This window comes from Lolium perenne, chromosome 5 (genome assembly GCF_019359855.2).
Source record: "Lolium perenne isolate Kyuss_39 chromosome 5, Kyuss_2.0, whole genome shotgun sequence".
Classification (NCBI taxonomy): Eukaryota; Viridiplantae; Streptophyta; class Magnoliopsida; order Poales; family Poaceae; genus Lolium; species Lolium perenne.
This window is the reverse complement of record NC_067248.2, coordinates 111806928-111834888: the sequence shown is the minus strand read 5'-3', so window position 1 is coordinate 111834888 and position 27961 is coordinate 111806928. Positions and strand designations below refer to the sequence as shown.

Sequence of the window (27961 nt, the reverse complement as noted above, 5' to 3'; positions counted from 1 at the left end):
GTGCTAATCAGGGTGGCGAGTCCCGTAGGATTAAGGAAGCTATCCTCCATCAGATCCAAGAGTTGGATCGGGTGGCAGACGCCTCTTCCCTAGATGATGAGGGTTGGCCGTTGCACTATCATTTAGAGGATGAGCTAGTACAGATCTTCCAAGTTGAGGAAGAATACTGGCGTAGCGGAGTCGCATCAAATGGACCCTTAGTGGTGATGCGAATACCACATATTTCCATGTTGTAGCTAATGGCAGGCGTCACAAGTGTGCGATTAACATCCTAACCACTGAGCAGGGCCCAATATCGGAAAAGTTGGCTATTCGGCAGCACATTTATAGCTTCTATAGGGAACTAATGGGGTCAGAGGAGCCTCAGATGTTGTCCCTAGCGCATCAATTCTGGCCCACCCATAAAAGGGCCTCTCTGGAGGAAAACATGTCCCTGTCCCTGGCCTTCTACCATGAGGAATTGGATGCAGTGCTCGCAGTTTCGGCCCATTGCCTTGATTAACATCATTTTTAAATTTGTCTCCAAGGCGTACGCGACTAGATTGTCTCCGGCGACGCACCGGGTCATTTCTATGTCCCAGACTACGTTTATTAAGGGAAGGCTGATCCAGGACGGAGCTTTGGCCCTACATGAAATTATTCATGAGCTTAAGCTGAGGAAGTCAAAAGCTGTAATCCTTAAGTCAGACTTTGAAAAAGCATATGACAGGGTTAGCTGGCCCTTCCTACGTGAGGTGCTGGTTTGGAAGGGCTTCAAATCAGGCTTCATTCATAGGATTATGCAGCTTGTCTCTGGCAGCCAAACCGCCATTAGTATCAATGGGGAAATTGGCCTCTGTTTTAGAAATAAGAGGGGGGTTCGTCAGGGTGACCCCATCTCCCCTCTCCTCTTTGATTTCGTTGCTGATACTCTTGCAGCAATGTTAGATGCTGCGAATAATGTTGGCCATATCAAAGGGGTAGTGTCGCACTTGATTGCAGGGGGAGTCACCCATCTGCAATATGCGGATGATACGATCCTCCTTTTAGAATTGGAGGATCATGCTCTCGCTAATCTTAAGTTTATTTTAATCTATTTTGAAATTATTTCCAGCCTCAAGATTAACTTCCTCAAGAGTGAGGTGGTGGTTCTTGTGGTGTCGCAGCAAGAGGAGGCCAGAGTGGCCAATATCTTGAACTACAAAGTGGGAAAATTCCCGCTCACCTACCCCGGCTTCCCCATGGCGGATAGGAAGCTGACGTTAGCTGATTGGGAGGGTCTAGTTGGGACAGTGGGGCACATGGTTGATCCATGGCAGGGCAGATTCATGTCCTCTGTGGCTCACCTTGTCCTTACCAACTTGTCTCTTTCTAGCCTTCCCATTTTCTCCATGGGTTTATACCTCCTAGAGGAGGGAACCCATGCTGGCTTTGACAAACACCTTGCTCGCTTCTTTTGGGAAGGAGTAGGTGATAAGCGTAAGTATCACTGGGTCAGCTGGCCGGACATTTGTCATCCAAAGGACCTCGGTGGGCTTGGCATTATCAACACTAGGATCCTCAATGTGGCCCTGATGACCAAATGGATTTGGCGTCTGTTCACTGAGGAGGATGACCATTCCTTGTGGTCAAAACTAGTCCATGCCAAGTATAACAACGCCTCGAGTTTGTTTGCTAGTAACTCACATGGCGGCTCTCAATTTTGGCAGAGCATTAATAAAATCAAGCAGATTTTTAAGTTAGGAGCTAGGTTTTCCCTGGGAAATGGGGAGATAATCTTGTTTTGAACAGATTGGTGGCTAGGAGATGCCCCCCTCTTCGTTAGATTCCCTCGGTTGTTTGCAATTTGCTCAGACCCCTCCATTCTTGTTTCCCAAGCCTGGGCGGATGGGGAGTGGACACTGGAGTTCAGGCGCTCGTTTGATCAGGCTGAGATGGACCTTTGGAATGACTTGCGTACAGAGCTGGTAGGGTGTGTTGTCAGCGAGGGGCGTGATGCTGTGTCTTGGGCACTGGAGCCCTCGGGACAATTCTCCACTGCCTCCCTATATAGGAAGATTTGTAATGGCATGCCCATGCTGGGAGCCAAGCTCCTCTGGAAGGCCACGATGCCTGTAAAGATCAAAATCTTTATGTGGCAACTGCAGCGGAATAGACTTCCATCGAGAGAGCAATTGCTTAAGTGCCATGGTCCATAGAATGGCCTGTGTGAGGTGTGTCGATGCTCAGAGTCGGTGGATCATATCTTTTTCTCTTGTGCTACTGCAAAACTTGCTTGGGCTGGGTGGCGGGAGATGTTCGGAGTTTAGTGGAACCCCACATCTTTGGCAGAGTGCCTCGCCATTTTTATGCAGCTTCCCAGCAAGAATCGGAGATGCTTTTTGATCCTTCTAGCAGCCCAATGTTGGGCCTTGTGGCAGATTAGGAATAAGTTCTTGATTGAGGCCGTTTTCCCTAACAATTCGGCTAATTGCTTCTTCAAAACTTTGATCATTTTGCAGCAGTGGCAGCCTCTGTTCAAACCTAAGGACAAGGGGCAGCTGGAGGAGTTCGTGGGCAAGCTGAAGCACATCTACACCACCGTGTTCTAGCCTGGCCCCTCTTCGCCAATTTGAGCCCCTGCCTAGCGTCATGCTATGTATCTTACTTTCCTGCATTTGCTTTCAGTTTGTAGTTTGAGCAAGTGTTGCTCCTGGTTGTATCGGTACCTATGTCTTGGCTGGTTGCCATGTGTGTGGTTGTTGTATTCGGTTGAACTATGTGAACCTTTTCTGGCTTTATTAATTTAAAGTCGGGTCGTTAAGCCTATTATCTAAAAATAATTGACATCACACCTTTTTTTCCAGGTGCCACTTCACAATTAGGCTTTCGGGCCTTGTCAAGGATTGGCTTGGCCTCCACGACGTTGACCCTCAACAATGGTCCAATCTCTCCCTTCAAAGTTCGTGGCTCAAGATGACGACCGGGTCATCTATCAACCGCAAATCATTAGCGTCTCTCACACTTCTCATTTCTCCTATAAAGGGCGCTAGCCTACCCGGCCTCTGAGGCACTCCCCGCGCGCGCACCTTCGTCCGCCGTTCGATCGCTGCTGCACAGTACGCGCATTGCGCGTTTTCGTTTCCTAGCCATTGGATGCTTGCTGTTCTTTTCTTACTTTTTCTCTCTTGGTATTAGGTAGATGACTGCTGGGTCCATGCACGCGTGGGTCCAGAGGCTAGCGACAACGACGATAGCTTATTAACGTCGCCTAGCTCGGGCTCCTCCTGGTTGGTGAAAAAGCTAGCCTATCCACGAGAGACAAAAAAAGTTGCGCTGCCTCCCCCAACTCCCTTGTCCTCTCCCTTCCCACGCCTCTTCTGCTCCTTGGCAGGCCGCCACCGCCGCCTTGGCCCTGATCTGAAATGCCGGTGACTGCAGAGGTCGGCAGGCGGCCGTGCAGAGGGAGAAGGAGAAGGAGGTGCAGCCATGGCGAGGAGGAGGAGGGAAGCCAAGTTGGTTGTGATTGGGGCGCGCCACATCTGAAAAAGTTAATCCGGAGGCCCACTCCTAATATGATGTGTTTTCCTTTAAGTTGTAATATATTGATTCGAGTGTGTTGTTTGTGTAGACTCGATTCAATCGAATGTAAATTCTACTGTGATTCCACTTTTAGTTTTGTGCACATGCTTCATGGACAGGGATGGATCCAACCACTAACCTTGGAGGGGGCGTTATCATGTTGGAGGGGGCAAAATAACTACTAGGTTTACTAATTGTCAGCTTGGGTATTAGGGGGCTTATGAAGACAAGTAGTAGTAGATTGTTGGAGGTGGCTTAGCCCTTTATCGTCCCCCTCTTCCTCCGTCCCTGTTCATGGATATCAGCTTGTTAATAAGTCTCTGATGTATCTTCTCAAGTGAGGAGCATATGCGGAAAAAAATTGAAGTGCATTACGTCATGTTGTTTCCATAAATTAGTTAATACAAAGAAGATAACTACTCGACTTCATTCATTTCATTTTGAGTTTAAATCGTTATCAACACACTAAATTCTAATTACGTTGGAATACTTTTCTTTTGCCTGGAAATAGACGGATGTTCTTTTATTCCAAGTTATTTTTGTCATTATTACATGGATGAACTAGCAAAGTATAGAAAGTAATAGGCATGTCCAATAAGACAGTGCACACTACCAAAGGGAGGTGAATCCTATATGTCATGATGTTACAAGTATTACTAATTTACAACACTACCACAATAAAGCAAAGATATAATTTCCTTCAAATATAAAAAACTAGGAACCAACTACGCGCATGAGTTCGATTTTGCCAATCTTGAGAGGACTAGAGAAATCATAGATGAATGAGAAATGGCAAAGAAGGACTACACTTCCTCCAGGGATGGGCTCATTTGGTAAAGTGATTACCCTAATCATTTTAGCGAAACATAAGGGGGCCACTCTCGGATAAAAGAGGTTGGTGATAAAGAACAACGGCATTGTCGTAAAAATTTCTTTAGATTTTTGGTGGAGCTTCCAGTCATAAGGTTTGGTAGAAACTAAAAAAAACATCATGAGTTGAACTTTCTATTTTTTTGGTAGAGACGAACACATCGACATAGTTGTGGCATGGCTAGAAAGCCCACATATAAATAAGAAGGAACAAAATGAAAGGAAAATTATTTTGCGCCAACATGTATTTTATGAGTTCATTAGAACTATAAAAGACAAAAGAACCAAAATAATCAAGGGTCAAATAATCTATTCAAAACTGTAGCAACGCACGGGCATTCAGCTAGTCCATTGTAACATATGGGTACTACGTAATGGTCAAAGTTGTATATTGGAGAATATGTCACTGTTTATCTCATGAATGGAGCAGTGGATGCGGCGTCTTGTCTTATAGACCGGGCTACATGTAGTCCGAGCTACCTTTGTAGTTTTTGATGGAGCAATATCTTTTGTCATAGTTATGTACACCAATTTCACATCAGTTATAGAATATGTTGGTTGTCGTTTGTATCTAAAATAACAATTGCAAATATGATTTTGGCAACAAAAGTTGTGAGCAAAAAAAAGTTCACATGCAGTTCCATGTGTGAATCGTATTATCGCGTGATAGCCAATAAAGATCTTATTTCTCGGTAGGAAAAGAATACCAGCAGGTTTTGGAATACCATAAATACATGTTGAAACGCCGCTCGAGATTTTTTAAAAACAAACTTATGAATTTATCCAAAATTTGTAAAACAAAACCCGTTAAACTTGAGCTAATTTTGTAAATAATGGTAATTTTTGTTCGGTAGAAATAAATTTTGACGACAACCGGTTTCCGATGATATTCTAAAAAAACTCTGCAAACAATTATGATGGAGGCTTTAAAAGTGTGTATATCACCTCAAACATTATTGGCCATAAAAAAAAGTAGGACGGTTTCCTGCCCAGAAGCTCTGACGTAAGTGCGGCAAGTTTTTCCAAATATGGATGTATCTACACATTGAGGACATGTACAATGGTAGAGAATATGCATCTTCCCTTAGTTTTCCACGTCATTTAGAGAAAGCAATCGATATAAGTAATACAATGCACTATCTCTTATTATTACCTCTAGCAATTAATGTTAATTAATTAAATTTTAGTAAGAAATTGTGGTGTTAAGGAAAGACATATGATAAAACTGGAAAAATGGCCTTCTCTTGTTCTAGAACAGAGATAGTGCAATTCAGTTTAAGGCAATTCCTGCGAATCAGCCTTCAATAAAAATCATGGGGTTCAACCTTAAAAACTTTCCTGCGGATCAAAGGCCATCCCAATAAATCAGCAAATGAAAAGGAATTAAATCCGCGGGTGACGATCTCTGTGATGCATGCCTACAAATAGACGTCGATCCGGCACCACGGTTTGGTCAACAATTCATTCCCTTCTGTACGTACGCGGAGCTATCGTACGTCGTTACCGCGAGCATGGCTTCTTCTTTCTTCGTCGCCTTCGCGGCTCTGGCCATCAGCTACCTCCTCATGCTCCACCCCCTCAGCGTATCCGGCGCCTGGACAAATGGCGGCGCGACATGGTACGGGCCCCGCAACGGAGCCGGCACCGACGGTACATACGCACGCTTGCATATAGCCGTCTACATATGGACGCATACATGCGCATCTTGCATCCATAACGATGCATGACGCGTATATAGTAGTCGATCATACATCGGAACATGAGTAGTGACGCCAGAACTTATGGATGAATGCGACCTGCAGGTGGTGCGTGCGGATACCAGGGCGACGTGGAGAGCCCGCCATTCTCCGCCATGATCACGGCAGGCGGTCCTTCCATCTACAAGAACGGCAAGGGCTGCGGTGCTTGCTACCAGGTGAGATGCGTCGGCAATGCCGCCTGCTCCGACAGACCAGTGACCGTGGTCGTCACCGACCAGTGTCCGGGCGGGCCGTGCCTGGCCGAGGCCGCCCACTTCGACCTTAGCGGGACGGCCTTCGGGGCTTTGGCCAAGCCCGGTCAGGCCGACAACCTCCGCAACGTCGGGGTCCTCAAAGTCCTGTACAACCGGTAGGCAAACTAGCTGGGGACACACTCATCTTCGTGTGATTGATCGTCTAATTAGTGTTCTGATCTGTTTGATTTCTCGGCGGGCATGCAGGGTGCCGTGCAACTGGCGCGGGACGGACATCGCCTTCAAGGTGGACGCTGGCTCCAACCCCAACTACCTCGCGTTTCTCGTGGAGGACGAGGCCGGCGACGGCGACCTGTCGGCGGTCGAGCTCCAGCAGAGCGGCGGCGGCTGGGCGCAGATGCAGCAGTCGTGGGGCGCTGTCTGGAAGTACAATTCGGGCTCCACCCTGCAGGCGCCCATCTCGATACGCCTCACCTCCAGCTCCGGCAGGAAGCTCGTCGCCAGCAACGTCATCCCCGCCGGCTGGCAGCCCGGCCACACCTACCGATCCATTGTCAACTTCTGATCGACTGTTCGACCGGCCGGATCAATCATTAGCGTTAATTAGCTTGCACGCCCGCCAGTTAGGTAGCTTTGTAATCCCCATAGATCCGACAGTACGTGGACATTTAGAGCAGGTGCTCAACACACACGCATATTCTGCTGTCTATTTTCCATCAAGATTCGTGCTAGCTTTTTTTTTCTCCCTCTCAAACAACTTCTCATTTTTTTTATCTCACACCAAACAATCTTGGAACTTAAAATTTTGCAGATCACTTAAACATAATAGCTAGAATTTGAGAAAAATGTTTTGGATTTTTTATGTCATTACGTATATATATATTTCAAGTATTTATTTTGAATTTTGAATTTTAAATTGCAAAAAATTCCTAACTATTTTTACCCTATTCTATTTGTTATTTTTGAGTGGTGCAGAAAAATCAAAATATTTTATTATTTAAAAAATATAAAAAAGAAAAAAAAGAAAAAAAGGCCAAAGCCACCTGACGCATTTCCTAATCCCCATATTGATGTGCCTTTTGCATTCTTGATCCGCTGAATATCTGTCTAGTTCCGTGTAAATCTCTCATCCCCCCCTTTCTCCCTCTCGTGCTGCTACAGTACCTTGGCCGCCTCCTCTCAGGTCGGGCCGATCCAAAGCCGCTCCGCCAGAATAGCCGGCCGGAGTTGGTCGCGGTGATGCCCCGGAGTAGTTAGGGGTAGTCTAGGCTTTTTCCTTCTCTAGTTTTTCTGGTTTACTCTTGTGGATATTGGCGTCATACTCGTAGGGAGGTGGTGGCCGTGGAGATCGAGCTGCTCCACGCAGCCTGCGGTGGTGTTGCTGCTGCTCGTGGTGCTCCGGTGGTCGGAGCCGAAGGCGGGTGACGTCAGTGCTCCGGCGGCCTCTCCAATAAACCTTATCCGCCGCTCACGAGATCTGGGCAGGTTTGTCTTGGATCTTTCCCTCTCTGGCCATCGTGGTGGTGGAGATGCTGAGGGGATTCCAGACGAAACTATTGTTCACCAATCTTCTGAGCAGCATCCTGGAGCGATTCTTCCTCGCGCGCAACACACGGTGACCGTGTTCGTCACTGTGATCCTCGGCCAAGACGGTGGCCCATCTTCTACCTCCATGACGGAGCCCTGCTGATCAGCTGCTGGAGCTCGACGATGTTGGATAGTTAAGTGGTTCGTTCCCGACCTTCCAGCGGTAGCCAGGGGCTTGATCTGGTCGCCGGAGAAGAGCGTTCGAGCTTGCTGCGCTCGAAGCTCAACGGAAACGCCTGGAGTTCGCCGGCGTTGGGTGGAAGAGGCACCTTTGGAGTTGATTGCTTTTTCTACTTCTTTGTCGGTGTGTTTTTTGTAAAGTTGAGGGCCTCTTCTTTGAATGTTAGGTTCTTAGGGCAAGAGATGTTAAGGGGTCTTTCTGTAAGTTGTTCCTGGCACAAGGTTTTCTATAAAAGCTCCACCGGGATCTTTTGACCCCACTTGTGTTCAAAAAAAGACACTGCTAAAACTAAACCCTCAAAGGTTAGTGCCAACTATGTTGTTCGCCAATCTTTAGAGTAATAAATTCATGTGGAAAATCACGACGCATACAAAGTTTTAATCAAGTCTTTAAATGGGATTCTAAAAAAAAAAGTCTTTAAATGGGGAATGCATGTCCATAAATTCATGGATTTCACCACGGTGGCTGATATTTTATTGTGGCCTAAAATTACTTGATTTCCCATCCTTTCACTAAATTCATTAATTTACTATTGTCCAGAGCTAGACGTCCACTGTTTGTCATGTAGTGATCATCAACCCTACAATTTGTTTACGATCCATTCGACGGCAGACACTATCTTTACTATTAAATTGGAGTTGGTCGTTTGACACTCAACGTGTTTGGTTGTCGTCATTCGGAGCATCATGTCCGTTCAATATAATCTCACAGTCTCCATTTGTCGGATCTAATTTTGTAGGAATCATCTTTACTATTACTAGTAATAATGCCCGTGCGTTGCCACGGGTCCTCAAATTTCATTTCTCAATGCAAATATATAATTCACAACGCACTATAAAAATACAATTCATAACTCACTATGAAATCCTATAACGATGAGAGAAAATAACAACACCACCAAATAAGTGCACATATATAGAGATATTTTTTTGAACAGGGGATGGCCCCACAGAGACCTAGAAGCTTTCATTGAGCGGTGGAGTAACAGTTACAAGAAGGGCCAAAGGGAAAAAATAAAATTACAAACGACCCCTGACTTTTTGCACTAAGTACCATAAAAGTTGATCAAGAAACACCATCGGTCTAGCTCCAAATCCACCACATCACCGCACCACCACGAAGTCAAGAACCACGCCGCCGGGGACAGAACCACTTGGAGCGAAGCTCTGGAGCCAACTGCGTTGGAGCTAGAGGGCCTCCGCCTTGGCATATGAGCCTGGAGGTTGTTGTTCGCATTCAATCGCCGGCGGGAAGTAACCAACACCGACAAGGAGGGTAGGAGCGGTCGCCTGCCGACGAAGGGCAGTTGTGGATGAACTCTCGGGTGCAGCTTCGGAGCTCCCATGCGGCTTGCCTGGCCGCCCCCCGATAGAAGGAGGAAACCCCTTTTCTTCCTCATCACCATGACGAGTAGAGAAGCTAGGAATCCCGCTCCCACCATGGACAACAGCAGCCATAGAAAAAGGCCCTTTATTTGTGGAGGATCTAGCCTTCCACCTCCACCGCATCGAGGAAGAGAAGAACCAGGTAACTCCAGATCTTGGCTGGACGCCGCCTCTCGGCATATCGCCAAACAATGGCATAAAACCAACACCTACCGGCATAACGCCAACTACCACACCTACTATGTACACTACAAGCACCAGCACCGCACCTCAGCGGCTCCTCGACCAGCATCACTAACAAGGGAGGCCTCGGTTTGGCCCAGCTCACACGAAGTTCTTCTCAGTTACTGTAGGGAGGAGAGAGAGGGAAGGGATAAGAATTGTCCCCACTTCCTATACGTCTATGCTGGAATAGTCCCATTATATAGAGATCAAAAAGATCATAGTATATATATTTCTCACAATATAAAGAGGCAAATAAGATACACATGAGAATATAACTACGATAACAAAAGCATCAACGCAAATACAATAGAACACTTGTACAAAGTTGAGAACTCATCTCCACTCGCTTATCTAGATCGCAAGGCATTTAGGTGTTGAATCCATCGTTCCCTATCTCCAAACATGCATGTGTGTACGTCTTCAGCTCTAGTCCAATCCTGTAAACAAACTATAAAAGTAAGCCTTCAAGTAAGGGGTTATGTATTACATCATTTTCACCTTCCAGGAGTGTCACCGACTTACAGATATGAATTTAAATCAATGAAATAAGGTTGCGAGCCTCTTTGCTTTCCTCCAATTCTAGTACTCCCTCCGTCCCAGTTCATAGGGCTTGCGCGTATCCCTAAGTTGTCAATTTGGCTAATATAATATCATCTGTATAATATAAAAATTATATCATTAGAAAGTAGAACATCTAAGCTTTCTAATGATATATATTTTATAATACATATATTGCATTATCATCGTCAAATTAAGCCATGTGAACTGGAACGGAGGAAGTAGAAATCTGTCTAATGAGTAATGACTAATTTAAATATGAAATCAAATGGTCCTAACAATTTAACAATCCATGTTTGACTACAAAGATGGAAAAAGCTTACATATAATAAATTAATCGGTAAGCGGTAGGGGAAATATAAAATTGACATTTCAAACTGAGAGCCCCATGTGTCCACTAACTACTAACTGATACAATATATATTTTCTGCACATTAGGTAAGAGCGTATAGGTTTTTTGATGGGTAGTACTGGTAGAAATTTGGCAGCAAACTGCACCAAAACAGGAAGATATATGTCATAAAACCTAGTTCTACAATGCAAATGTCAAATTGACGCCAGATCCTATAGATGAAATGCTAAACGGAGCAGCAAAAAACATGACGAAGTTGTTGATACATTACACCGAATAGGTTATGGGCGACAAACACAGGAACAAATGGAGATGTGCTCACTGCAATACTTCTGATAGCATACGTTGATGTGTCGTGACAGATACATTTCAAGGATTGGAATGCCAAAAATCCATAAAAATAGGAGATGAAAATATGAGACAAAATTTATTCTCAACCAACATTCCTAGTAAATTTACACTATCAGCTTGTCACAATTCGACGAATCCTTAGCACGTCATCACTGACATATACCATGAGAAGTATACCTGAAATGATGTCCATATTTAAGGGAACTGAATTCTGAAAGTGCCATAGACATCTCCCGCTAAGGAGTTAGGAACAAGAAAATTGTAAGAAACTGCCCAAAACCTGCAGCTTTCAGGCCACAAATCATTTACAAGAAAAAACATCTATCTGGGAAACTCATAAAGGATATAAGCCATATAGTTTTTTAGAAAAAAATCCAGAATATAAGGTGTACTGCATTGCATCACTTGTGTGGACAATATTTTTAAAAATTTGGTTTGGTTTTCTTAGCTTATGCAAAGTTTTGTATTAGCTCATTTTAATTACCTAGGGTTAATCCCGCCCAAACATGATGTAATTTTTCCGAAAATTGTATTCTTTAATTTCCGTGCCTAAAACTATATGGCTTATATTTAAAAACAGAGGAAGTAGCATTTTGTCAAATTACAGCTAGTGGGGTTGTCTAAGATGTCAAGTGGGATCTCATAATGTCTTGCTTCCAATTCATTTTGTGATTTCTAAGTTATTTTTTTCTACATCTCTAGTACCACCCCTTGACCAACAAGTGTGGTCATACAAATAAGGGTAGTGTGGGCATTTAATATCAAATAGGGACGTGAGGAATAGAAAAAAGGAGAGCTTGGACCTCCCCTTTCCCCACCTACAGTGAAAGCGATATTTCTCCCCCCCTCCCTTCATCCACCTCGCCACCGCGATTCCGCTCGATTCCCCGCCTCCGGCGGCCGCTCTGGTGGCAGGAGGTTGGGGAATCGTTGGATTTACGTGTGTTATAGTGTAGGGTGCGGTGGGTTGGCTGCCAGCAGCGTCGTGGAGGCGGTGGCACGGGCGGAGAGCCTTTTGTGGGCAGCGGTGGTCTCCTCTGTTTCAGGTGTTCCGGTGGAGCTCTGTGACGGATCCGCCGTCCTCCTTTCCTGTGCGGCTCGTCGGAGCCGTGGTTGGCGTTTCCCCCTGTCGGAGCCTGTGGTGGCAGCTCGAGATGATGGTGATGGTCAGACCAGCATCGTCCGAGGTGCTAAAGCGCCGAGGACTGTCGACTTCCCAGCCGTTCGGGGGCTCCTCCCAGTCCAAGCAAAGAGTGGAGGAGTGGCGGCGGGTTCCGCCGCTCCAATACCTAGTCAATATCATCAGACCTTTCTACGCAAAAAAAATAGGGACGTGAAGAAACAATGATATTGTGAGGCTGCATTTACCACTTACATGGCATTGTGAGACGGATATGGTTAGCAACTGCACCGGAAATGCAACTCTGCCTTCGTAGTCTTATTGGATGTTCTCTTCCTTCGCATTCTTGGTCGTCTCCACCTTTGCATTCTTCTCCAATGGTTGTCCTCCATCTCGATCTTGTGTAAAGAGAGGAATTAGAACTACCCTAACCTCACATGCTCACTCATGGCCACAATAAGCAACAATCATCTGTTGGTTTTGATTTCATTATATGAAGTATACATATGTAAGGGCCGATAACTAAATGTAACTTTTGGATAAAGTTCTTTTATATCACTATACCAATCCAGCGGAAAATACATAAAATCTATAAAAAAAATCCAAAAACATTCTTCATGAGAAAGACAGAAACATTTCAGATTGCCCTTTATAAATGGAGTAGATGATCTACAAAGTCACAGATACAACTTACTCCATATGATCAGCAACATCGTGCCCAAGTTTTTTACATTTGAATAGACGAAACATACCTTCACTTAATTGTTAAAGGTCTAAAACCAGTCACCTTACATCTGGTGGCTCATGAAAATTTTCAAGCATTCAGTGATTATGTGCACTTGCTTCAAAAATTTCTGTGTGTCCTAATTGATACCCAGTAGCTGCAGTACAATCATCATTGATTTAAAGATATTTCCATTTGGAATCCGAAAAAATTCTAAGTGATCATGTACCAACTTCTAAGTCCATTTTAAATCAGTGTCCATATGTTGACTCAAAAGAATGCACGCATCTTATATCAGTCCTTATCTTCAACAAGATAGAAATGAATGCATGTCAGTCCCCATCTTTCAGCAAGATGGAAATGAATGCATGCATTCGCATGTAAAATAGTTAGCATGCTCAAGTCATACATTCATAAATTAAGCAATGTTTTACAATAAACATAATGTGCTTAGAGAGCATCGACTCCAAGACTACAATGGGAAGAAAATCATTAGAAATATACTCTCTCCGTCAAAGGTCAACCATTGTAATTATAAGAAGCACAAAATATGCAGCTATAGCTACAGGAGAGTGAAATAACATACGTAAAAAGCAGGAGAAACTCTTCCGCAAAGTTAAACACCTGTATAGAAATGGAGAGACAGTACAAAGAAGAATGTAAAGAATCACAGGTGCACTCGAGCTCTATCGGCAGTCCAAGATGAGAAAAGGACCAGGCCCCCTCCAGACTTTGAAATAGCTGAAAAGCAAGTATACATAAACACCATAATGAAATTTAGAAAGTGAAATATAGAGCTCACAATTAATTAATGCCAAGCTTATGGAAAAATATTTTCTTCACAAAATCTATGCTTAAGTATACATGTCCCTAATAAATGTTTAGTGCACTATAATTTCAATTGCAGTGGCTCTTGTGTTATGGCGAGCACGAGCACGACACAGACAATTACTGATCCGTTGAAAAAAGATGGTTCTTGTGCAGTTCATTCTTACCCAAAATATATATTAAGTGAATAGTATCTACTTTCTTATTGAGGAAAATTTATTGAACAGGAAGCACATGCACTATGACAGCACAAATGAGATTAAAAACATATCTGATTGAGTAATATTAGGAGGGGAAGGTACACCATCTTCTGTGCTAGGAGGAAACTGTGAAACATCGGATATATAAGGGCACTTTAGATTTTCTCCAGAAAAGGAAACCCAGACAAATAAATAACCGCTAATTGGATGAAACACCACGCTGTCACTTGCATTGAGACACAACTACCAATTTAAGAGAAAGCCATAGACCCTGTATCATTTGAAAGCAAATATTAATTAGCTGCCTCATATTCAGGCAATGCAAACTGAAACTTTCTAAAGACAAATACTCTTCCTAAACCATGACATCAACAAATAGAGTTTCTTTTTGGTTGCATACAGTGACTATTGAGAAAATGGCCAACACCACGGCAGCTCACTAACCAACATTCATTATCACTTTGAGCAATCTCCAGAAAAAAAAAAGCAAAATAGTAGTAACATACAGTAACGATTGGGCAGCAAAATAGTAGTAACATACATTATCAGATTGAGGAAAATCTAGTTAGGAATCTAGTTAGGAAATGTAATCAAGCCTTTCAAATTCACATGCCAGTGAATAAAAATGCTTTGTAAAATATTTCTTGAACTGAACAGTGCATTCATCGGAAGAGACATGTCAGTCTCCATGCTAGTTTAACATATCAATTCTAGATGAATCTAGTGTCTATAACAAATAAACCAAGCGCACATCAAGCCCTATTGCCCTAAACCCTTATAGCTATATAACCATATGTGTTTGTGTACCCATTTTTTCTAACAAATCCACCTTTCATTTGTCCAAGTATCTCAATGGTAACTTACCGTGAGCCATAAATGGAATTTCCCTAGCCTGTAGTCAGATAAAGTTAGGTGCCCACAACAAACAACATTTTTGTGAAAAAAATATCGCTGAATATGATACCGAAACTATTGCCCCCAAAACAAATTCCATCACCATACAGTAATTAAAAAATTGATAATGTACAGGTCACCAATTTCCTAGCTTCTTACGCGCTAACTTGTAGTACGCCTGACTTTCAAAACGCCTAGTTAAGCTTTGACACTCCTCGTCGAATGACCTCACTCTATAGTACCTCGGAACTTCACAACTAAATCATGGTGCATCTAACTGCATAAAAAAATTCAGACAAAGGAAATTCAGTTACTTCGAGAAAAGGTGAGGATAATTCAATGCCAAAAAGATTTCAGTTGAAAACATAAATGCTGCTGCAGTAAAACATTATTGCTTATACAAGAATACCTCGTGTGAAATTCTGAACTGCAATATGAGTCATCATGGAAGGTGAATATTCTCGGGTACTGCTCTGTTCTTGTCGTCATCGCTGATCCTGCCTCAAACCGCCGCTCAGTTGTAGAAAACAATGTTGAGTCCGAAGCCATGCATAAAACAACAACAGTTAGATGGCCCTTATAATCTACAGTACCATTTAGGGGGAACATACAAAGGATCTAGTGATGTTCATGGCTCCGTTTAACTGCATCACATCTGCTATCCAGAAGAGCAGGGGTTTCAAGCAGAATGGCAGGTATGAACACATAATCTTCGATGAATCATCATGCAAGGTGAATCTCTGCCTGCCTGGAATTCTCCGGTACTGCTCTGTTCTAGTCGTCATCCCTGCTCCTGCCTCAAACCGCTACAACGTATTGGAAAAAAATCAGAAAGAGATACAGATAGGAGAGCATATGAGATACAGACAGGAGCGCATATTGAAAAATGAGAGGTGGGAGGCGCTATCCTCATGCCTGAATGTCCTCAGGATCCATCAGCTCGCCAAGCACCGCCTCCTTCCCTCCAAGATCAGCAAACATCGGCCCCTTCTCCCCTTAGCCGCCATCCTCGCTAGCCGCCGCCTCCTGCTTGGGGTCGCCCCAGCCGCCGCAGTCGGCTGTGATGCGCCGGTGGGGGGTTCTCCGTGGTGACCTCGATCTCGAGCTGCTGGCTACCAGTAGTCGTGGCGGGGTCTTGGCGGTGAGGGTGGTGTAGGGCGGGGCGAGCGCGCGCCGTTGCCATCGTTGCTCGCAGATTTGGGGGCGGCAGGCCGGGGACGGAGGACGGCAGGGTGGAACCCTAGCTAGGACGCACAGCTCCTCGCTCTCGGTTGTTTCAGACGAGCAGGGGTGGAGGTCGCCACGCGGTCTGGGAATCAGAAGAGCTGTGAAGATGTTGGGCCAGGCCCATAGGAGCGATGCGCGACGAAGGGTAGGACGACCAAAAACTACCAAACGTATCGTGGATGGCAGAATAAGAACCACTTTAGTCTTTTTAAGTAGTAGAGAAATTGGAGTTGGTCGTTTGACACTCAACGCGTTTGGTTGTCGTCATTCGGAGCATCATGTCCGTTCAATATAATCTCACAGTCTCCGTTTGTCGGATCTAATTTTGTAGGAATCATGGTATAATCAATCACGCTATCAATTAATTAGGAAAGATATATTTCCTTGCTTCGGAAAAAATCTCAGACATTCCAAACGGTCAAGGCAATTATGGTCTTAATCAATCACGGTACAAATTAGAACGGAAAAATTTCTATACTATTATATTGAAGTTCGTCGTTTGTCACTCAACGCGTTTGATGGCCATCGTTGAAAGTATCCAAACCGTTGATCTCATAATTCTTTTGGGTTCGCACTTCCTTCTCTTCTCTCGTCCATCCCCCGACTGAAAGAAGAAACAAATCGTCCTGATTCCTCAGGCGTAATCAGCGCTTGTTTTTAGGAAAACGATCAGGGACGTTCTATTAGAAAGCAATCACCATTTTATTAGGAAAGGGGATCAGAAGTTGTTGCTTTTTATGCCGCCTGCTTAGCTAGCTTCCCATGCCCCCCCGCCCTCCATAGACCAATACCTCACCTCCAGGACGAAATCTTAAGTTCTTAACTCTGATGGTGAGAACGGCCTAGCTTGAGACCTTGAGTTCAGCACCCACATTCTCGAGAGGCTCCTGCACGTTGACCTCCATCACCTCCTCCCGCGGCTCACACGTTCAAAGCCAACCATCTGCGACCTGCAACCTCCATGACCTCCTCCGGCGGCTCACCTAGGTTCGATACCAACCATCCATGACCGGCGTCTGGCAAGGGCGCAGAGAATTCACCGCGTCAAGCAGGAGACGCCCAGCCGGATTATGTCTGGGCGTTGGCCTGAAGAACACGGTGACCGGCAGCATGGCGCACGTCGTCCAACAATACCTCCCCGCCGCCATCAAGACGAACAATACCCCGCCGCCGCCATCAAGACGCACAACTTGGGCTTGCCAATGCATGTTTACCTCTCTGTCTCCGGCCCACCCGAGCTCAGCCAGGACAGGAGCTCGCGACTCGCGAGCGACGTCACCACGACCTCGATCGGGTAAGTGCAACGAACTCCCCACCGCTGCCGGGTTCCCTTGCCTTCTCCATGGCGCACGTCGGCGCGGAAACAGCCGGAAGACCTCCGTTTCCCCACGAGAGGACCATGTTGCTGGTGGCCGGTGTATGTGCTGCCGTGCAGCATGATGCGCATGCCCGCTGCTTTCTCCGCTAATATGATTCCGGGCATTGCTTTCTTTGAACAAGATAGAGTTCAAAGGTAATTTAGTTGGAACCTATAATTATCACATCGTTTGTTTTACTCTTCATATGCCACATTTTCACGGTTTGCCGCTTTTGAATTTTAAATTCATTTGCAGAGATTTTATTCTAGAAGCAGGATGGACATCTGCAGTATAGTGGATCTATACTTGTGCCTAATGAAATCCCTCGGCTCAAGATTGAAACGACGCACATAATGGTTGTCTGGAAAATGCTGAAGGTGGTGATCACACCGAGAAGATAAGGAAACCTACAATTCACTCTTCCAGTTTGATGGGGGAAAACTGCCTACAAAAGGCTGTGACATTTAAATAATGGGTGTCTCATATAAAAGTTAATATGGTAATCTTCCTATTCTTTTAGTTGCTTGTGTTAAGGAATTTCTCATCTGATTCTCTAAAATTTGACGACCCATGTTATGTTAATGCTTAATACCGTGATTCCTTGGACTCATATTCAAAAGAAGTTTTCAATAGTATAATTTGTTATGATATAATCTTATATTTTGTTGACTAAATTAGTAGTTAATTTTTTTTATCGAAATATGTAATTGCCCTGTTAACCGGTATGGAGGGACCGAGGGAGTAGATCACCTTGACTGGACCTGTCCATCTTCTTTAGGATATCATTTTTTTTTAGCTGGATCAAGTGGCCATAATTTTACGGCGCGCAGCTGTAGCTTCTGTCCTTTTCAACTACAAACCATTTGCTCTTTTTGTTGATTACACAAGGAACATTTTCCTGGATTATGATGTGAACAATGACATTGTAATAATAGGTTGTTTCTGGAGCCAGTGCTGCAGCCATGCAAGATGTCAAGAACATGTAACTTTGAGCAGTTGACCACCAACGCATATGTAAGTTCAGCTTAGCAATCATATAATTGACTATGTATCCATATGTACGATATGTCAAAAATTCTGGAATGAGTTTCTTATATCCATGGTACCATTCAACCAGCAACAGACCAACAAGGCTCTGTATATTTTGGTGAGTTTATGGTGGCGTCCAGGTTAAAAACCAGGAACCACGACCACGAGGTCTTCCTGTCACACTACGCGTCGGCTTTGCCCCTCCCCAGCCTGCTGCCGCAGGTAGCCGACCTGGCAGGTCATGATCGGGATCATGTAGGGGGATTCCCAACACCATAAACCTTTTCTTTTCAAGATTTCACATGCACTGAATTTCTGTTATTTGAAGAGTGGACAACATCTGAATGTTGGTAAATAACTGATTTTATATAATAGTCACCATGGATTTCGATTTATCTATTGAATATGTGCATCTTAGGGTTATTGTTGTGCTTGTGTACACGCAACGTTCATGGAGAATGAATTAGAGGTTCAGGGAGCTTCGAGTCTTCGACAAACCAACAAATGATGGGAGCTTCACGATTAGGGCACTTAAAATGGGCCATTACCTACAATACCTATAAAACGTGCACACTCCCTCTGTTTTCTTTTACTATACAATCTGAAAATTTTAAGATTAATTAGAAAGTCATTTAATACTACTACTTTGATATGTGAACAATGAATCCAAGGTACACTAAAATTATTTGCATCCAGTAGAAAGTAGGACTGCTTCATTTTCTGTGCTTACAAAACCAAAATCTAGACTTATCCGCGGGACGGCGGATAGGCTCGAGCGCCGGGGGTGGCAAAATTGTGGAAATTGCAAGCTTTGCAACCAAGTCCAAGAATCCGCGGCACACATCCTCTTCACTTGCCGTTTCACAAGACGGGTGTGGCTTAACATCAAGGATTGGCTTGGTCATGTTGACGTCGAACCGGATAGATGGATCGAGGCCGCCACGGTCCATGAGTGGTGGACAAGCTTTGTGCAAAAAGATGGACAATCAAGAAGGGCGATGTCCTCTCTTGCCATGCTTGTGTCATGGGAGGTGTGGAAAGAGAGAAATGCGCGTGTGTTCCGGAACCATTGCTCCACCGTTCTCATGGTCGCAACAAGGATAAAAAACGAGGCGACTCTTTGGGCTTCCGCCGGAGCAAAAAAGTTGGGTAATGTAATGCCGGGAGAGTAATCCATTTCTTGTTTTGGGTCTTGGCTGCGGCCTTGACCGTTTGGTCTGTAACTTAACTTGCTTAAACCTTCTTCTCTATCAATGAAATGGCAAATCTTTTGCCTCGTTTCAAAAAAAAAAATCTAGACTTATATAGAACATTTTTTTAATCTATAAGATGTAGACTAAAAGAGAACGAGGAAAAACGACTACCGTAATTTGTAATAAATACTCTGTAATAAATATTATATTTGAGTAAATGATGAATACTTATCAACACTTTTGTGCTTGTATATGTGATATGTCACTAAATTTATATGCTTTAATTATTTTTAAAGGGGGCTTAATATTAATATTTATAGAATATTATGTAGCTATTTTTTGGTGCACATACTTTTTCAAAGCACCATATTAAGATGTGCTTAAAAAAGAAACAAGATGAGCCGTAGCAACGCACGGGCACTCAACTAGTTTTAATATCATTGCGATTTGGGAAGGCATACCAATAGCAAATCATGCTAATCTATATACCCATCTATATATAGACAGCTTAAAGATAGACATGTAAATGTAACTCCATATTTCGCTGTACGAGAGTGCCTGTGTGTCTATATTCTACCTAGTATTTTAAAAAAGAAACGGAAAAATATGACCCATCATGCGTATGACTTCAACAGTATACTCCCTCAGTCCAGTATATTTTTTCCTTTTTTGGAAGTCAAACATTTTTAAATTTGACCGGATGTTTTTACATAAAAATAGCAACTTATGTGACATTGAACTACTAAATTATTGAACTACATATCAATGAATCTATCCATATTAATTTTGTGCCACAAATGCTGCCAATTTTTTCTACTTAAGTAGAAAGTTGATCAAACTAAATAACGTTTGACTTAAGACATGTTATAACGTACACTTATTTAAGAACGGAGGGAGTATCTTGGAGCTACACGACTTTGCTGTGTAGATGTTGTGATTGAGTGCACGTGCACCATTTATACATCGTCAACATCAGATTGAGTGATCAACCTTTCGATCATCATCAGGTTAATCAGTTTGTAGGCGCCATGAAAGCTAGTTGGCTCTCTAATCATCATGTCAGCGTGTGGTTTGAGTTCATGTTCTGTCGGTTCAAAAACTATGTAGTAAAACTGTTACATAAATTTCCATGATTAGTAAAAATTACTTCGCTTGTTGGCCTTTCAAGTGAATTATTCATGTTGAAAGGCACGAAGCCTACAAAAGCACAATTAGTTTAGGATTCCGAAGAGCTAAGAGATAAATCTCTATGACTTCGTCAATATATCTTGAAGCTACGTGAATCCACTTTTAGTGTGAATGTGTATGTTTGCATATGTGCACAATGTATGATGTATTTTTATGAAAAGATGAAAATGAATACGTAGAGATAAAAGATAAACATCATTGTTCACATAAATAACCAAATAGAAGATAAATACATATGACTTTGTCAATATATCTTGAAGGTACTTGACTTCGGTCTTTAAGAAGTTATGTTTTCATTTTGAACAAAGGGTGGCGTCGGAGATGCCAAATTTCATTTAGCTCACTTCCAGTTTACAAGCAGTGTACAGCATGGATTGTAATCCCTTGTGGATCAAGGCTGTGAAAGGCTAAAGCAAAGGAGCAAGTTCCTAATTAATGAGTTGAATTTGTATAACTAAACATAGGCAAATACTGAGATTGCCTAATTGTCTGTTGTGCACAGGTATGTGCTACACAATTTATTTCTCTCTTAACATGGAATATGCTTGATTGTATGCTTCTGAATGCTCTTTTGTATTGCGAAATCTGCTCCCTCGGCCCCCAAGGCACATGGGCATCCGAAATCTTTTGAGACGTTGCAGCTCTGGCAAGTGTGAGATTGTCCGTCAGAAAGGTGACCAACTGCATATAAAGCTTCTTTGCTAATTGAGCTGCAAGCCGAAGAGCACATGCTTCCGCGTGTAATGGTGAGGGAGCACTGGATGCCAAAGCTTGGATTAGGGTTGTTTCTCCGAGACCTGTAAGGGTTCTTCCTTGGGATCTTGGAACTTTTTTTATCTTCTAGGCAGCATCAGATAAAATCTTTCTTCCTTGGATCAGGAAATCAGATCAGATCGTTTCCCCTGATTGTGAAAGATTGGCTGCACCTCACTATCATTTTGTGATTGTACTTGGTTTGCCAAATTCTCTTCGCTCTTGTCGTCTTGTTCTCTCCTTTGAGAATTTTTCCTGTTCTTCGATTCCTGCAAAATATCTAGGAGTTCCATATTGTTCTGAATAGCATTTGCCTTATGATATATCTGTTTGGGATAAGTGTCTTTTTTGTTAAAGAGGTAATCATTTCGCACCTTCCATAGACACCACACATAAGTGAGGACATTCTCAATAGAAACATAGGGGTGCGTCATATTCAAGATACGTAACTGAATTTGAGTCATATTGTTATGATTTGCTACTATTTGATCAATTTTTATATACCATGGATGGCTGAACAAAGCAGCTCTAGCAAAAGCTTAAACATGCTAGCAGCCTTCACAACGACGCGTCGATTTAATTGGACCAGAGGGAGTATTCTACAGTCTTCTGCTATTGAAGACAGGCACTGCCACCATCCATGCCTATGCCGGCCGCTCGAGAGAGAAATAAGTGTGTCGCATGTCAGACTGCCGCCGTTGGCTTTGACCTCTCGACTACTACAGTGGAGCTCTTTACCTGGAGGTTTGTGTCATTGAGTTCAACCTTTCAAGTTCCGAACTTCTGATTCAAGATCAAGTATGGGTACTTCAAATATAGATACAATCTTGAGCTCACATTGTGGATAATGTTGTGCATATTAAATTTTCAGTCCTATGTTATTGGACTTTGAGTTCTCTTTCCATTTCTTAGTTGACGTTGGCATTTGATTGGTGGGCAAAGAAAACACCAAATCCAAGTGGAAGAGTGAAGCTATGCTGCTACTTCACTTACACATTTTCATTCAGTCATGGGAGAAGGTTGACATAGGAGGTACCACCATGTCTATCTACTTTTTTTTGTATCAGCTATGTATGAAAGCCATTTGGCATGATGTTCAGGGGCGGAGCTCCCAGTAGGGCAAGGTAGGGCAGCCGCCCTACCTTGTTTTTTGATGAATACACTTAGATGCGTATGTTTTTTCTGAAAATTTTGAGTGGTCATACATCGAAAACGGACTCCGTATGAGAAAGTTATGCGTGTTTCAGTAAAAACACTGCGCAAAATCGATTTCAGGCCAAAAGCATAGACTATTTTTTACCTCCAAATATAAACTCGTATTCTAGATTCAATATGAATAATATTGCTTGTATTACAGAGATTTATCATTGAATGTAGCCTAGTATATAGAAGATAAGCTCGAGTTATTCATTATACATACTTGTAGAATTGAATTTTTTTAGATATTTTAAAGACAAGTAATACTTTCTCCGACCGCGTTATTACTCCATTAAGATGACATAGGGTTTACCCGTGACGACATCAACAACTGAAAGGAATTTTATAGCAACAAAAATAATCAAAATCGAGTTGCGCATCGAACGAGGGATAAACAAACGTCTTGATTATTTTTTTAAGAACATGTAAAGCTTTGCTGCTGAGTTGGCATTATTGGTATGTTTTCTTAGATTATACTTATAATCAAAAAAAATTTATTGTACTCAAATATTACTACTTTTTAGCATTATTTGGTATTTGCATCATTCAAAGTTTGCCCTACCTTAATTTTTTTCGTCCTTCGCCACTGGTGATGTTTATGTAACGTTTTCAGTGTGATGACACAGTCGCCTGCCACAAGAAGCCCTCTCCTTGTCATGTTGCTTGGAACGGTGGAGATACTCTATTTTCTCAGAGACTTGTGCACTTTTTTTTCCTCTTTCCATATTCAGGAGGAAAGATGGAAGCAGAAATACATATTCGTCTAGGGTCTGTGATCAAATATATATAGAGGCTCAATCTTTCGATCCTCTTGCACCCTAGCCTATGCAGATAATATTATGTGATTTCCAATAATTGTTTCATAGAATATAGTAAGTAAGTTTGATCATGCAATATACAATAAACATGTATGCTCACTTTGGTTTCTATTAGGTTTGTGATCCAAAACGATGGGGGGTGAAATATAATTTATTTTTTACTCCGGAGTTTTTTTGCTGCTCTTTCTTTGTTTTCTTCTATATAACGTTTAATTGGACATAAAAGGATAGCATACATGATGTTCCTATTAGCATTGCAAAATTTGAATTTCTACGCTAAACAAGGTGATTGTTATTTGCAGATGAAAAGGTACCGACTTTGCATACTATTCTGTTGTAGTTGTAGATACACGATCTTTTCGTAGATCTTTTGTAATCTTGAAATCCTATAAAAATGGACCCCCCCCCCCCCCACACACACACACAGACACACATCAACCCCTCTACCATGTCGCCTCACCCACGAGATGCCGTCAATACGAGGGAGACCGGAAGCATTGGCGTTAAATTTGAACGACGGGCTATGGGGAGGAGGTGGAGGGGCGAGGCCATGCTAGGCCGTTGGAGACGAGGCAACAAGGCTGTCTTTAGCTATTATGGTTAGTTAACTGTTCGAAGTTTATTCTTTCTATAGAAATTCAAATGTTTTTTAAATCATTCATATACATAGTATTTTAGATAAGAGTTGCTTATGGAGAAAAATATCCTAATGCCGATGATACTTGACTTGAAGGGAACCAAGACTTACCGGGTTTTACAGAATCGAAGGGAGAGTCATCCTTCTAAATGACCATAATTAAATGATGGTTTATTTAATTTTTAGTGAGTAACTATATTGCACATTTTTTATATTCCCATGTGGAATCTTCGTGCTAATGATAAATAGTGCTTGTGTAGGATGTTTATGAGCCAAGGAATATTTTTTTAGTACATTTGCTTAAGTACCGAGCAAATGAAGTCAAAGACAACATATATACTCCCTCCATCCCACGCACAACTTCCATGAGATGGAGGGATCGAGTAGTATTGTACCATAATATATAAAGTGTGTCAACGAGATATTGGTTGACGAAGTTTAAGTGAAGTGGAATTGTAATATTTTTACATCTTTATCTTCTTTATACACATAAATATTTATAAATATTTACATGCACTATATGTATTGCAGATGTAAAAAAGAGAGACTGTAGCAACGCACGGGCATTCAACTAGTCCCTTCTAACATATGGGTACTAACCTAATGGTTAAAGATGTATATTGGAGACCATTTTACTGTTTATCTAATGGATGGAGCAATGGGCGCGGCAGCCCGGGCTACATTTATAGTTTTTGATGGACACGAATTTCACATCAGTTATAGAATATGTTGTTTGTCGTTTGTTTGCAAAATAACAATTGCAAATATGATTTTTGACAAACAAAAGTTGTTAGCAAGAAAAAAAATGTTTACATGCAGTTCCATGTGTGAATCGTATTACGTGATAGCCAATCAAGGTCTTTTTTCTGTAGGAAAAGAATACTAGCAGGTTTTTGGAATACTGGAAATACGGGTTGAAACGCAGCTCGAGCTTATACCTGGGCATGTGTCGGGCCGGGCCGGCCCGAGGTAGGCCCGATGCAAAAAAAATCCGGCCCAAGCCCGGCCCGGGCCGACCAAAATCCCACCAAGACCGTCGGGCCGCGGGCCGGGCTGCAGTGTTAAAGTGCATTTTCGGGCTGCCCAGGCCCGACCCGACAGTCAGGCCAACATTTCTGGCCCAGGCCCGAGTTTTTCGGGCCGGGCTCGGGCCGGGCCGTCGGGCCAGGCCGTCGGGCCGGGCTGCCCATGGCCAGATATACTCGAGCTTTTGTTTAAAAAAACTTGTAAATTCATCCAAAATTTATAAGAAAAATACACTGCTAAACTTGAGCTAATTTTGTAAATAACGGTAATTTTTGTTCAGTAGAAATAAATTCCGGCGATAACCGGTTTCCGGCGAGGTTTAGTAACCTTGGTAACGAATTATTACCGAGGCTTCAAAAGTTTCTACGTCACCTCAAACATTATTATTAGCGAAAAAAAAGTTGGACGGTTCAGAAAAATATATTTCCTGGCCAGAAATTGTGACGACGTACTCCTTCTGTTTTAAAATAAGAATCGCAACCTTTTCTAGTTGTGGATGCCTCCTCTATGGTTTCCCGGGTCAAAAAAAAAATCTAGTTGTGGATGTATCTACGCATTGAGGGCATGTATAATATATGGTAGAGAATATTAAAGGGAATTAAATTTTAGTAAGAAATTGTGTTGTTAAGGGAAGAAATATGATACAACTAGAAAAATAGGCTTCTCTTATTTTAGAACGGAGATAGTGCAATTTAGTTTAAGGCAACTCCTGCGAATCGGCCTTCAATAAAAATCATGGGATTCAACCTTAAAAACTTTCCTGCGGATCAACGGCCATCAAAGGAAAATCCCAACGAATCAGCAAATGAAAAGGAATTAAATCCGCGGGTGACGATCTCTCTGCTGCATGCATGCCTACAAATATACGTCGATCCAACTCCACGCTTTGCAAGTACACACATCGTTTGATCTGTCACCAATTCGTTCCGTTCTTGTACGCCGCGAGCATGGCTTCTTCTTTCTTCGTCGCCTTCGCGGCTCTGGCCATCAGCTGCCTCCTCATGCTCCATCCCCTCAGCGTCTCCGGCTGGACAAATGGCGGCGCGACGTGGTACGGCCCACGCAACGGAGCCGGCACCGACGGTACGTACGCATGCATATAGCCTTCTACATATGTACGCATACATGCGCATCCTGCATCCATGACGATGCATCACGCTTATACATAGTAGTCGATAGAACATCGGAACATGAGTAGTGACGCTAGAATTTATGGATGGATGCGAGCTGCAGGTGGTGCGTGCGGATACCAGGGCGACGTGGAGCAGCCGCCATTCTCCGCCATGATCACGGCAGGCGGCCCTTCCATCTACAAGAACGGCAAGGGCTGCGGCGCTTGCTACCAGGTGAGATGCATCGGCAATGCCGCCTGCTCCGACAGACCAGTGACCGTGGTCGTCACCGACCAGTGCCCGGGCGGGCCGTGCCTGGCCGAGGCCGCCCACTTCGACCTTAGCGGGAGGGCCTTCGGGGCTTTGGCCAAGCCCGGTCAGGCCGACAACCTCCGCAACGTCGGCGTCCTCAAAGTCCTGTACAACCGGTAGGCAAACTAGCTTGGGGACACACTCATCTTCGTTTGATTGATCGGCTAATTAGCGTTCTGATCTGTTTGATTTCTTGGCGGGCATGCAGGGTGCCGTGCAACTGGCCTGGGACGGACATCGCCTTCAAGGTGGACGCTGGCTCCAACCCCAACTACCTCGCGTTTCTCGTGGAGGACGAGGCCGGCGACGGCGACCTGTCGGCGGTCGAGCTCCAGCAGCGCGGTGGCGGCTGGGCGCAGATGCAGCAGTCGTGGGGCGCCGTGTGGAAGTACAACTCGGGCTCCCCCCTGCAGGCGCCCATCTCGATACGCCTCACCTCCAGCTCCGGCAGGAAGCTCGTCGCCAGCAACGTTATCCCCGCCGGCTGGCAGCCCGGCCACACCTATCGATCCATTGTCAACTTCTGATCGACTGTTCGACCGGCCGGATCAATCAGTAGCTTGTTAATTAGCTTGCACGCCCGCGAGTTAGGTAGCTCTATAATCCCCATATTGATGTGCGGTTTGCATTCCTGATCCGCTGAAAATCTGTCTACTACCGTAGAACGATCGACACTGATAAACATAAACTCTCAAAGATTAGTGCCAACTGTGTTGTTCGCCAATCATTAGAGTAATAAATTCATGTAATGACGACGCCAACAAAGTTTTAATCAAGTCTTAAAATGGGGAATGCATGCCCATAAATTCATGGATTTTACCACGGTGGCTGATGTTTTATTATGGCCTAAAATTACTTGATTTCCCATCCTTTCACTAAATTTATTAATTTATTATTGTCCAGAATTAGTCCACTGTATGTCATCTAGTGATCATCAATCCTAAAAGAGTCATCATATAAATTTAATGTGTCTATGATACATTCGACCCGGCAGGCACTCACTAGTGGAAAACGGGCCTTTTGCACCGGTTGGTAAGGGCTATATGCACCGGATGCCCAACCGGTGCAAACAATCCGGTGCAAAAGCCCCCCCCCCCCCCCCTTTTGCACCGGTTCAGTTACGAACCGGTGCTAAAGGGTGCACCACGTGGCGGCTCCCGGGCGTCCGAGCGGGAGGACCTTTAGCACCAGTTCGTAATACGAACCGGTGCTAAAGGGTCTGCCGCGGCAGAAAAACGTCCCAAAACGCTGCCGCGGCAGAAAAACACTTTTTTCGAATTATTTTCTACTCCTTTTTTTTCTTTTTTCGGAATTTCTAATATTTTAGTTATTTCACAAGTTT

At 43.5% G+C, this 27961-nt stretch overlaps 2 protein-coding genes and 1 long non-coding RNA gene across 8 annotated transcripts; 2 read left to right on the top strand and 1 right to left on the bottom strand.

Annotated features, from left to right (window-relative positions):
• Nucleotides 1–6218: 6218 nt before the first annotated feature.
• LOC127304759 (putative expansin-B14) lies at nucleotides 6219–6943 on the top strand. The gene is made up of 2 exons (XM_051335353.2): nucleotides 6219–6519; nucleotides 6611–6943. The coding sequence occupies exons 1-2, from the start codon at nucleotides 6263–6265 to the stop codon at nucleotides 6927–6929; spliced, it is 576 nt and encodes a 191-aa protein (XP_051191313.1). The 5' UTR covers nucleotides 6219–6262; the 3' UTR covers nucleotides 6930–6943.
• Nucleotides 6944–12187: 5244 nt separating this feature from the next.
• On the bottom strand, nucleotides 12188–16075 carry LOC127299654 (uncharacterized). Of its 6 annotated transcripts, none has more exons than XR_007850533.2 (7): nucleotides 15179–16075; nucleotides 14929–15046; nucleotides 13980–14146; nucleotides 13434–13588; nucleotides 12911–13004; nucleotides 12379–12521; nucleotides 12188–12292 (listed from the first exon to the last, which is right to left on the bottom strand). It is a non-coding gene; the product is annotated as an uncharacterized lncRNA (long non-coding RNA). The 6 variants fall into 6 exon arrangements; XR_007850535.2 differs by having other exon boundaries at nucleotides 13472–13588; XR_007850536.2 differs by lacking the exon at nucleotides 12911–13004 and having other exon boundaries at nucleotides 13472–13588.
• Nucleotides 16076–26118: 10043 nt separating this feature from the next.
• LOC127304757 (putative expansin-B14) lies at nucleotides 26119–27146 on the top strand. Its single transcript, XM_051335352.1, has 3 exons — nucleotides 26119–26278; nucleotides 26429–26735; nucleotides 26828–27146. The coding sequence occupies exons 1-3, from the start codon at nucleotides 26143–26145 to the stop codon at nucleotides 27144–27146; spliced, it is 762 nt and encodes a 253-aa protein (XP_051191312.1). The 5' UTR covers nucleotides 26119–26142.
• Nucleotides 27147–27961: the final 815 nt, after the last annotated feature.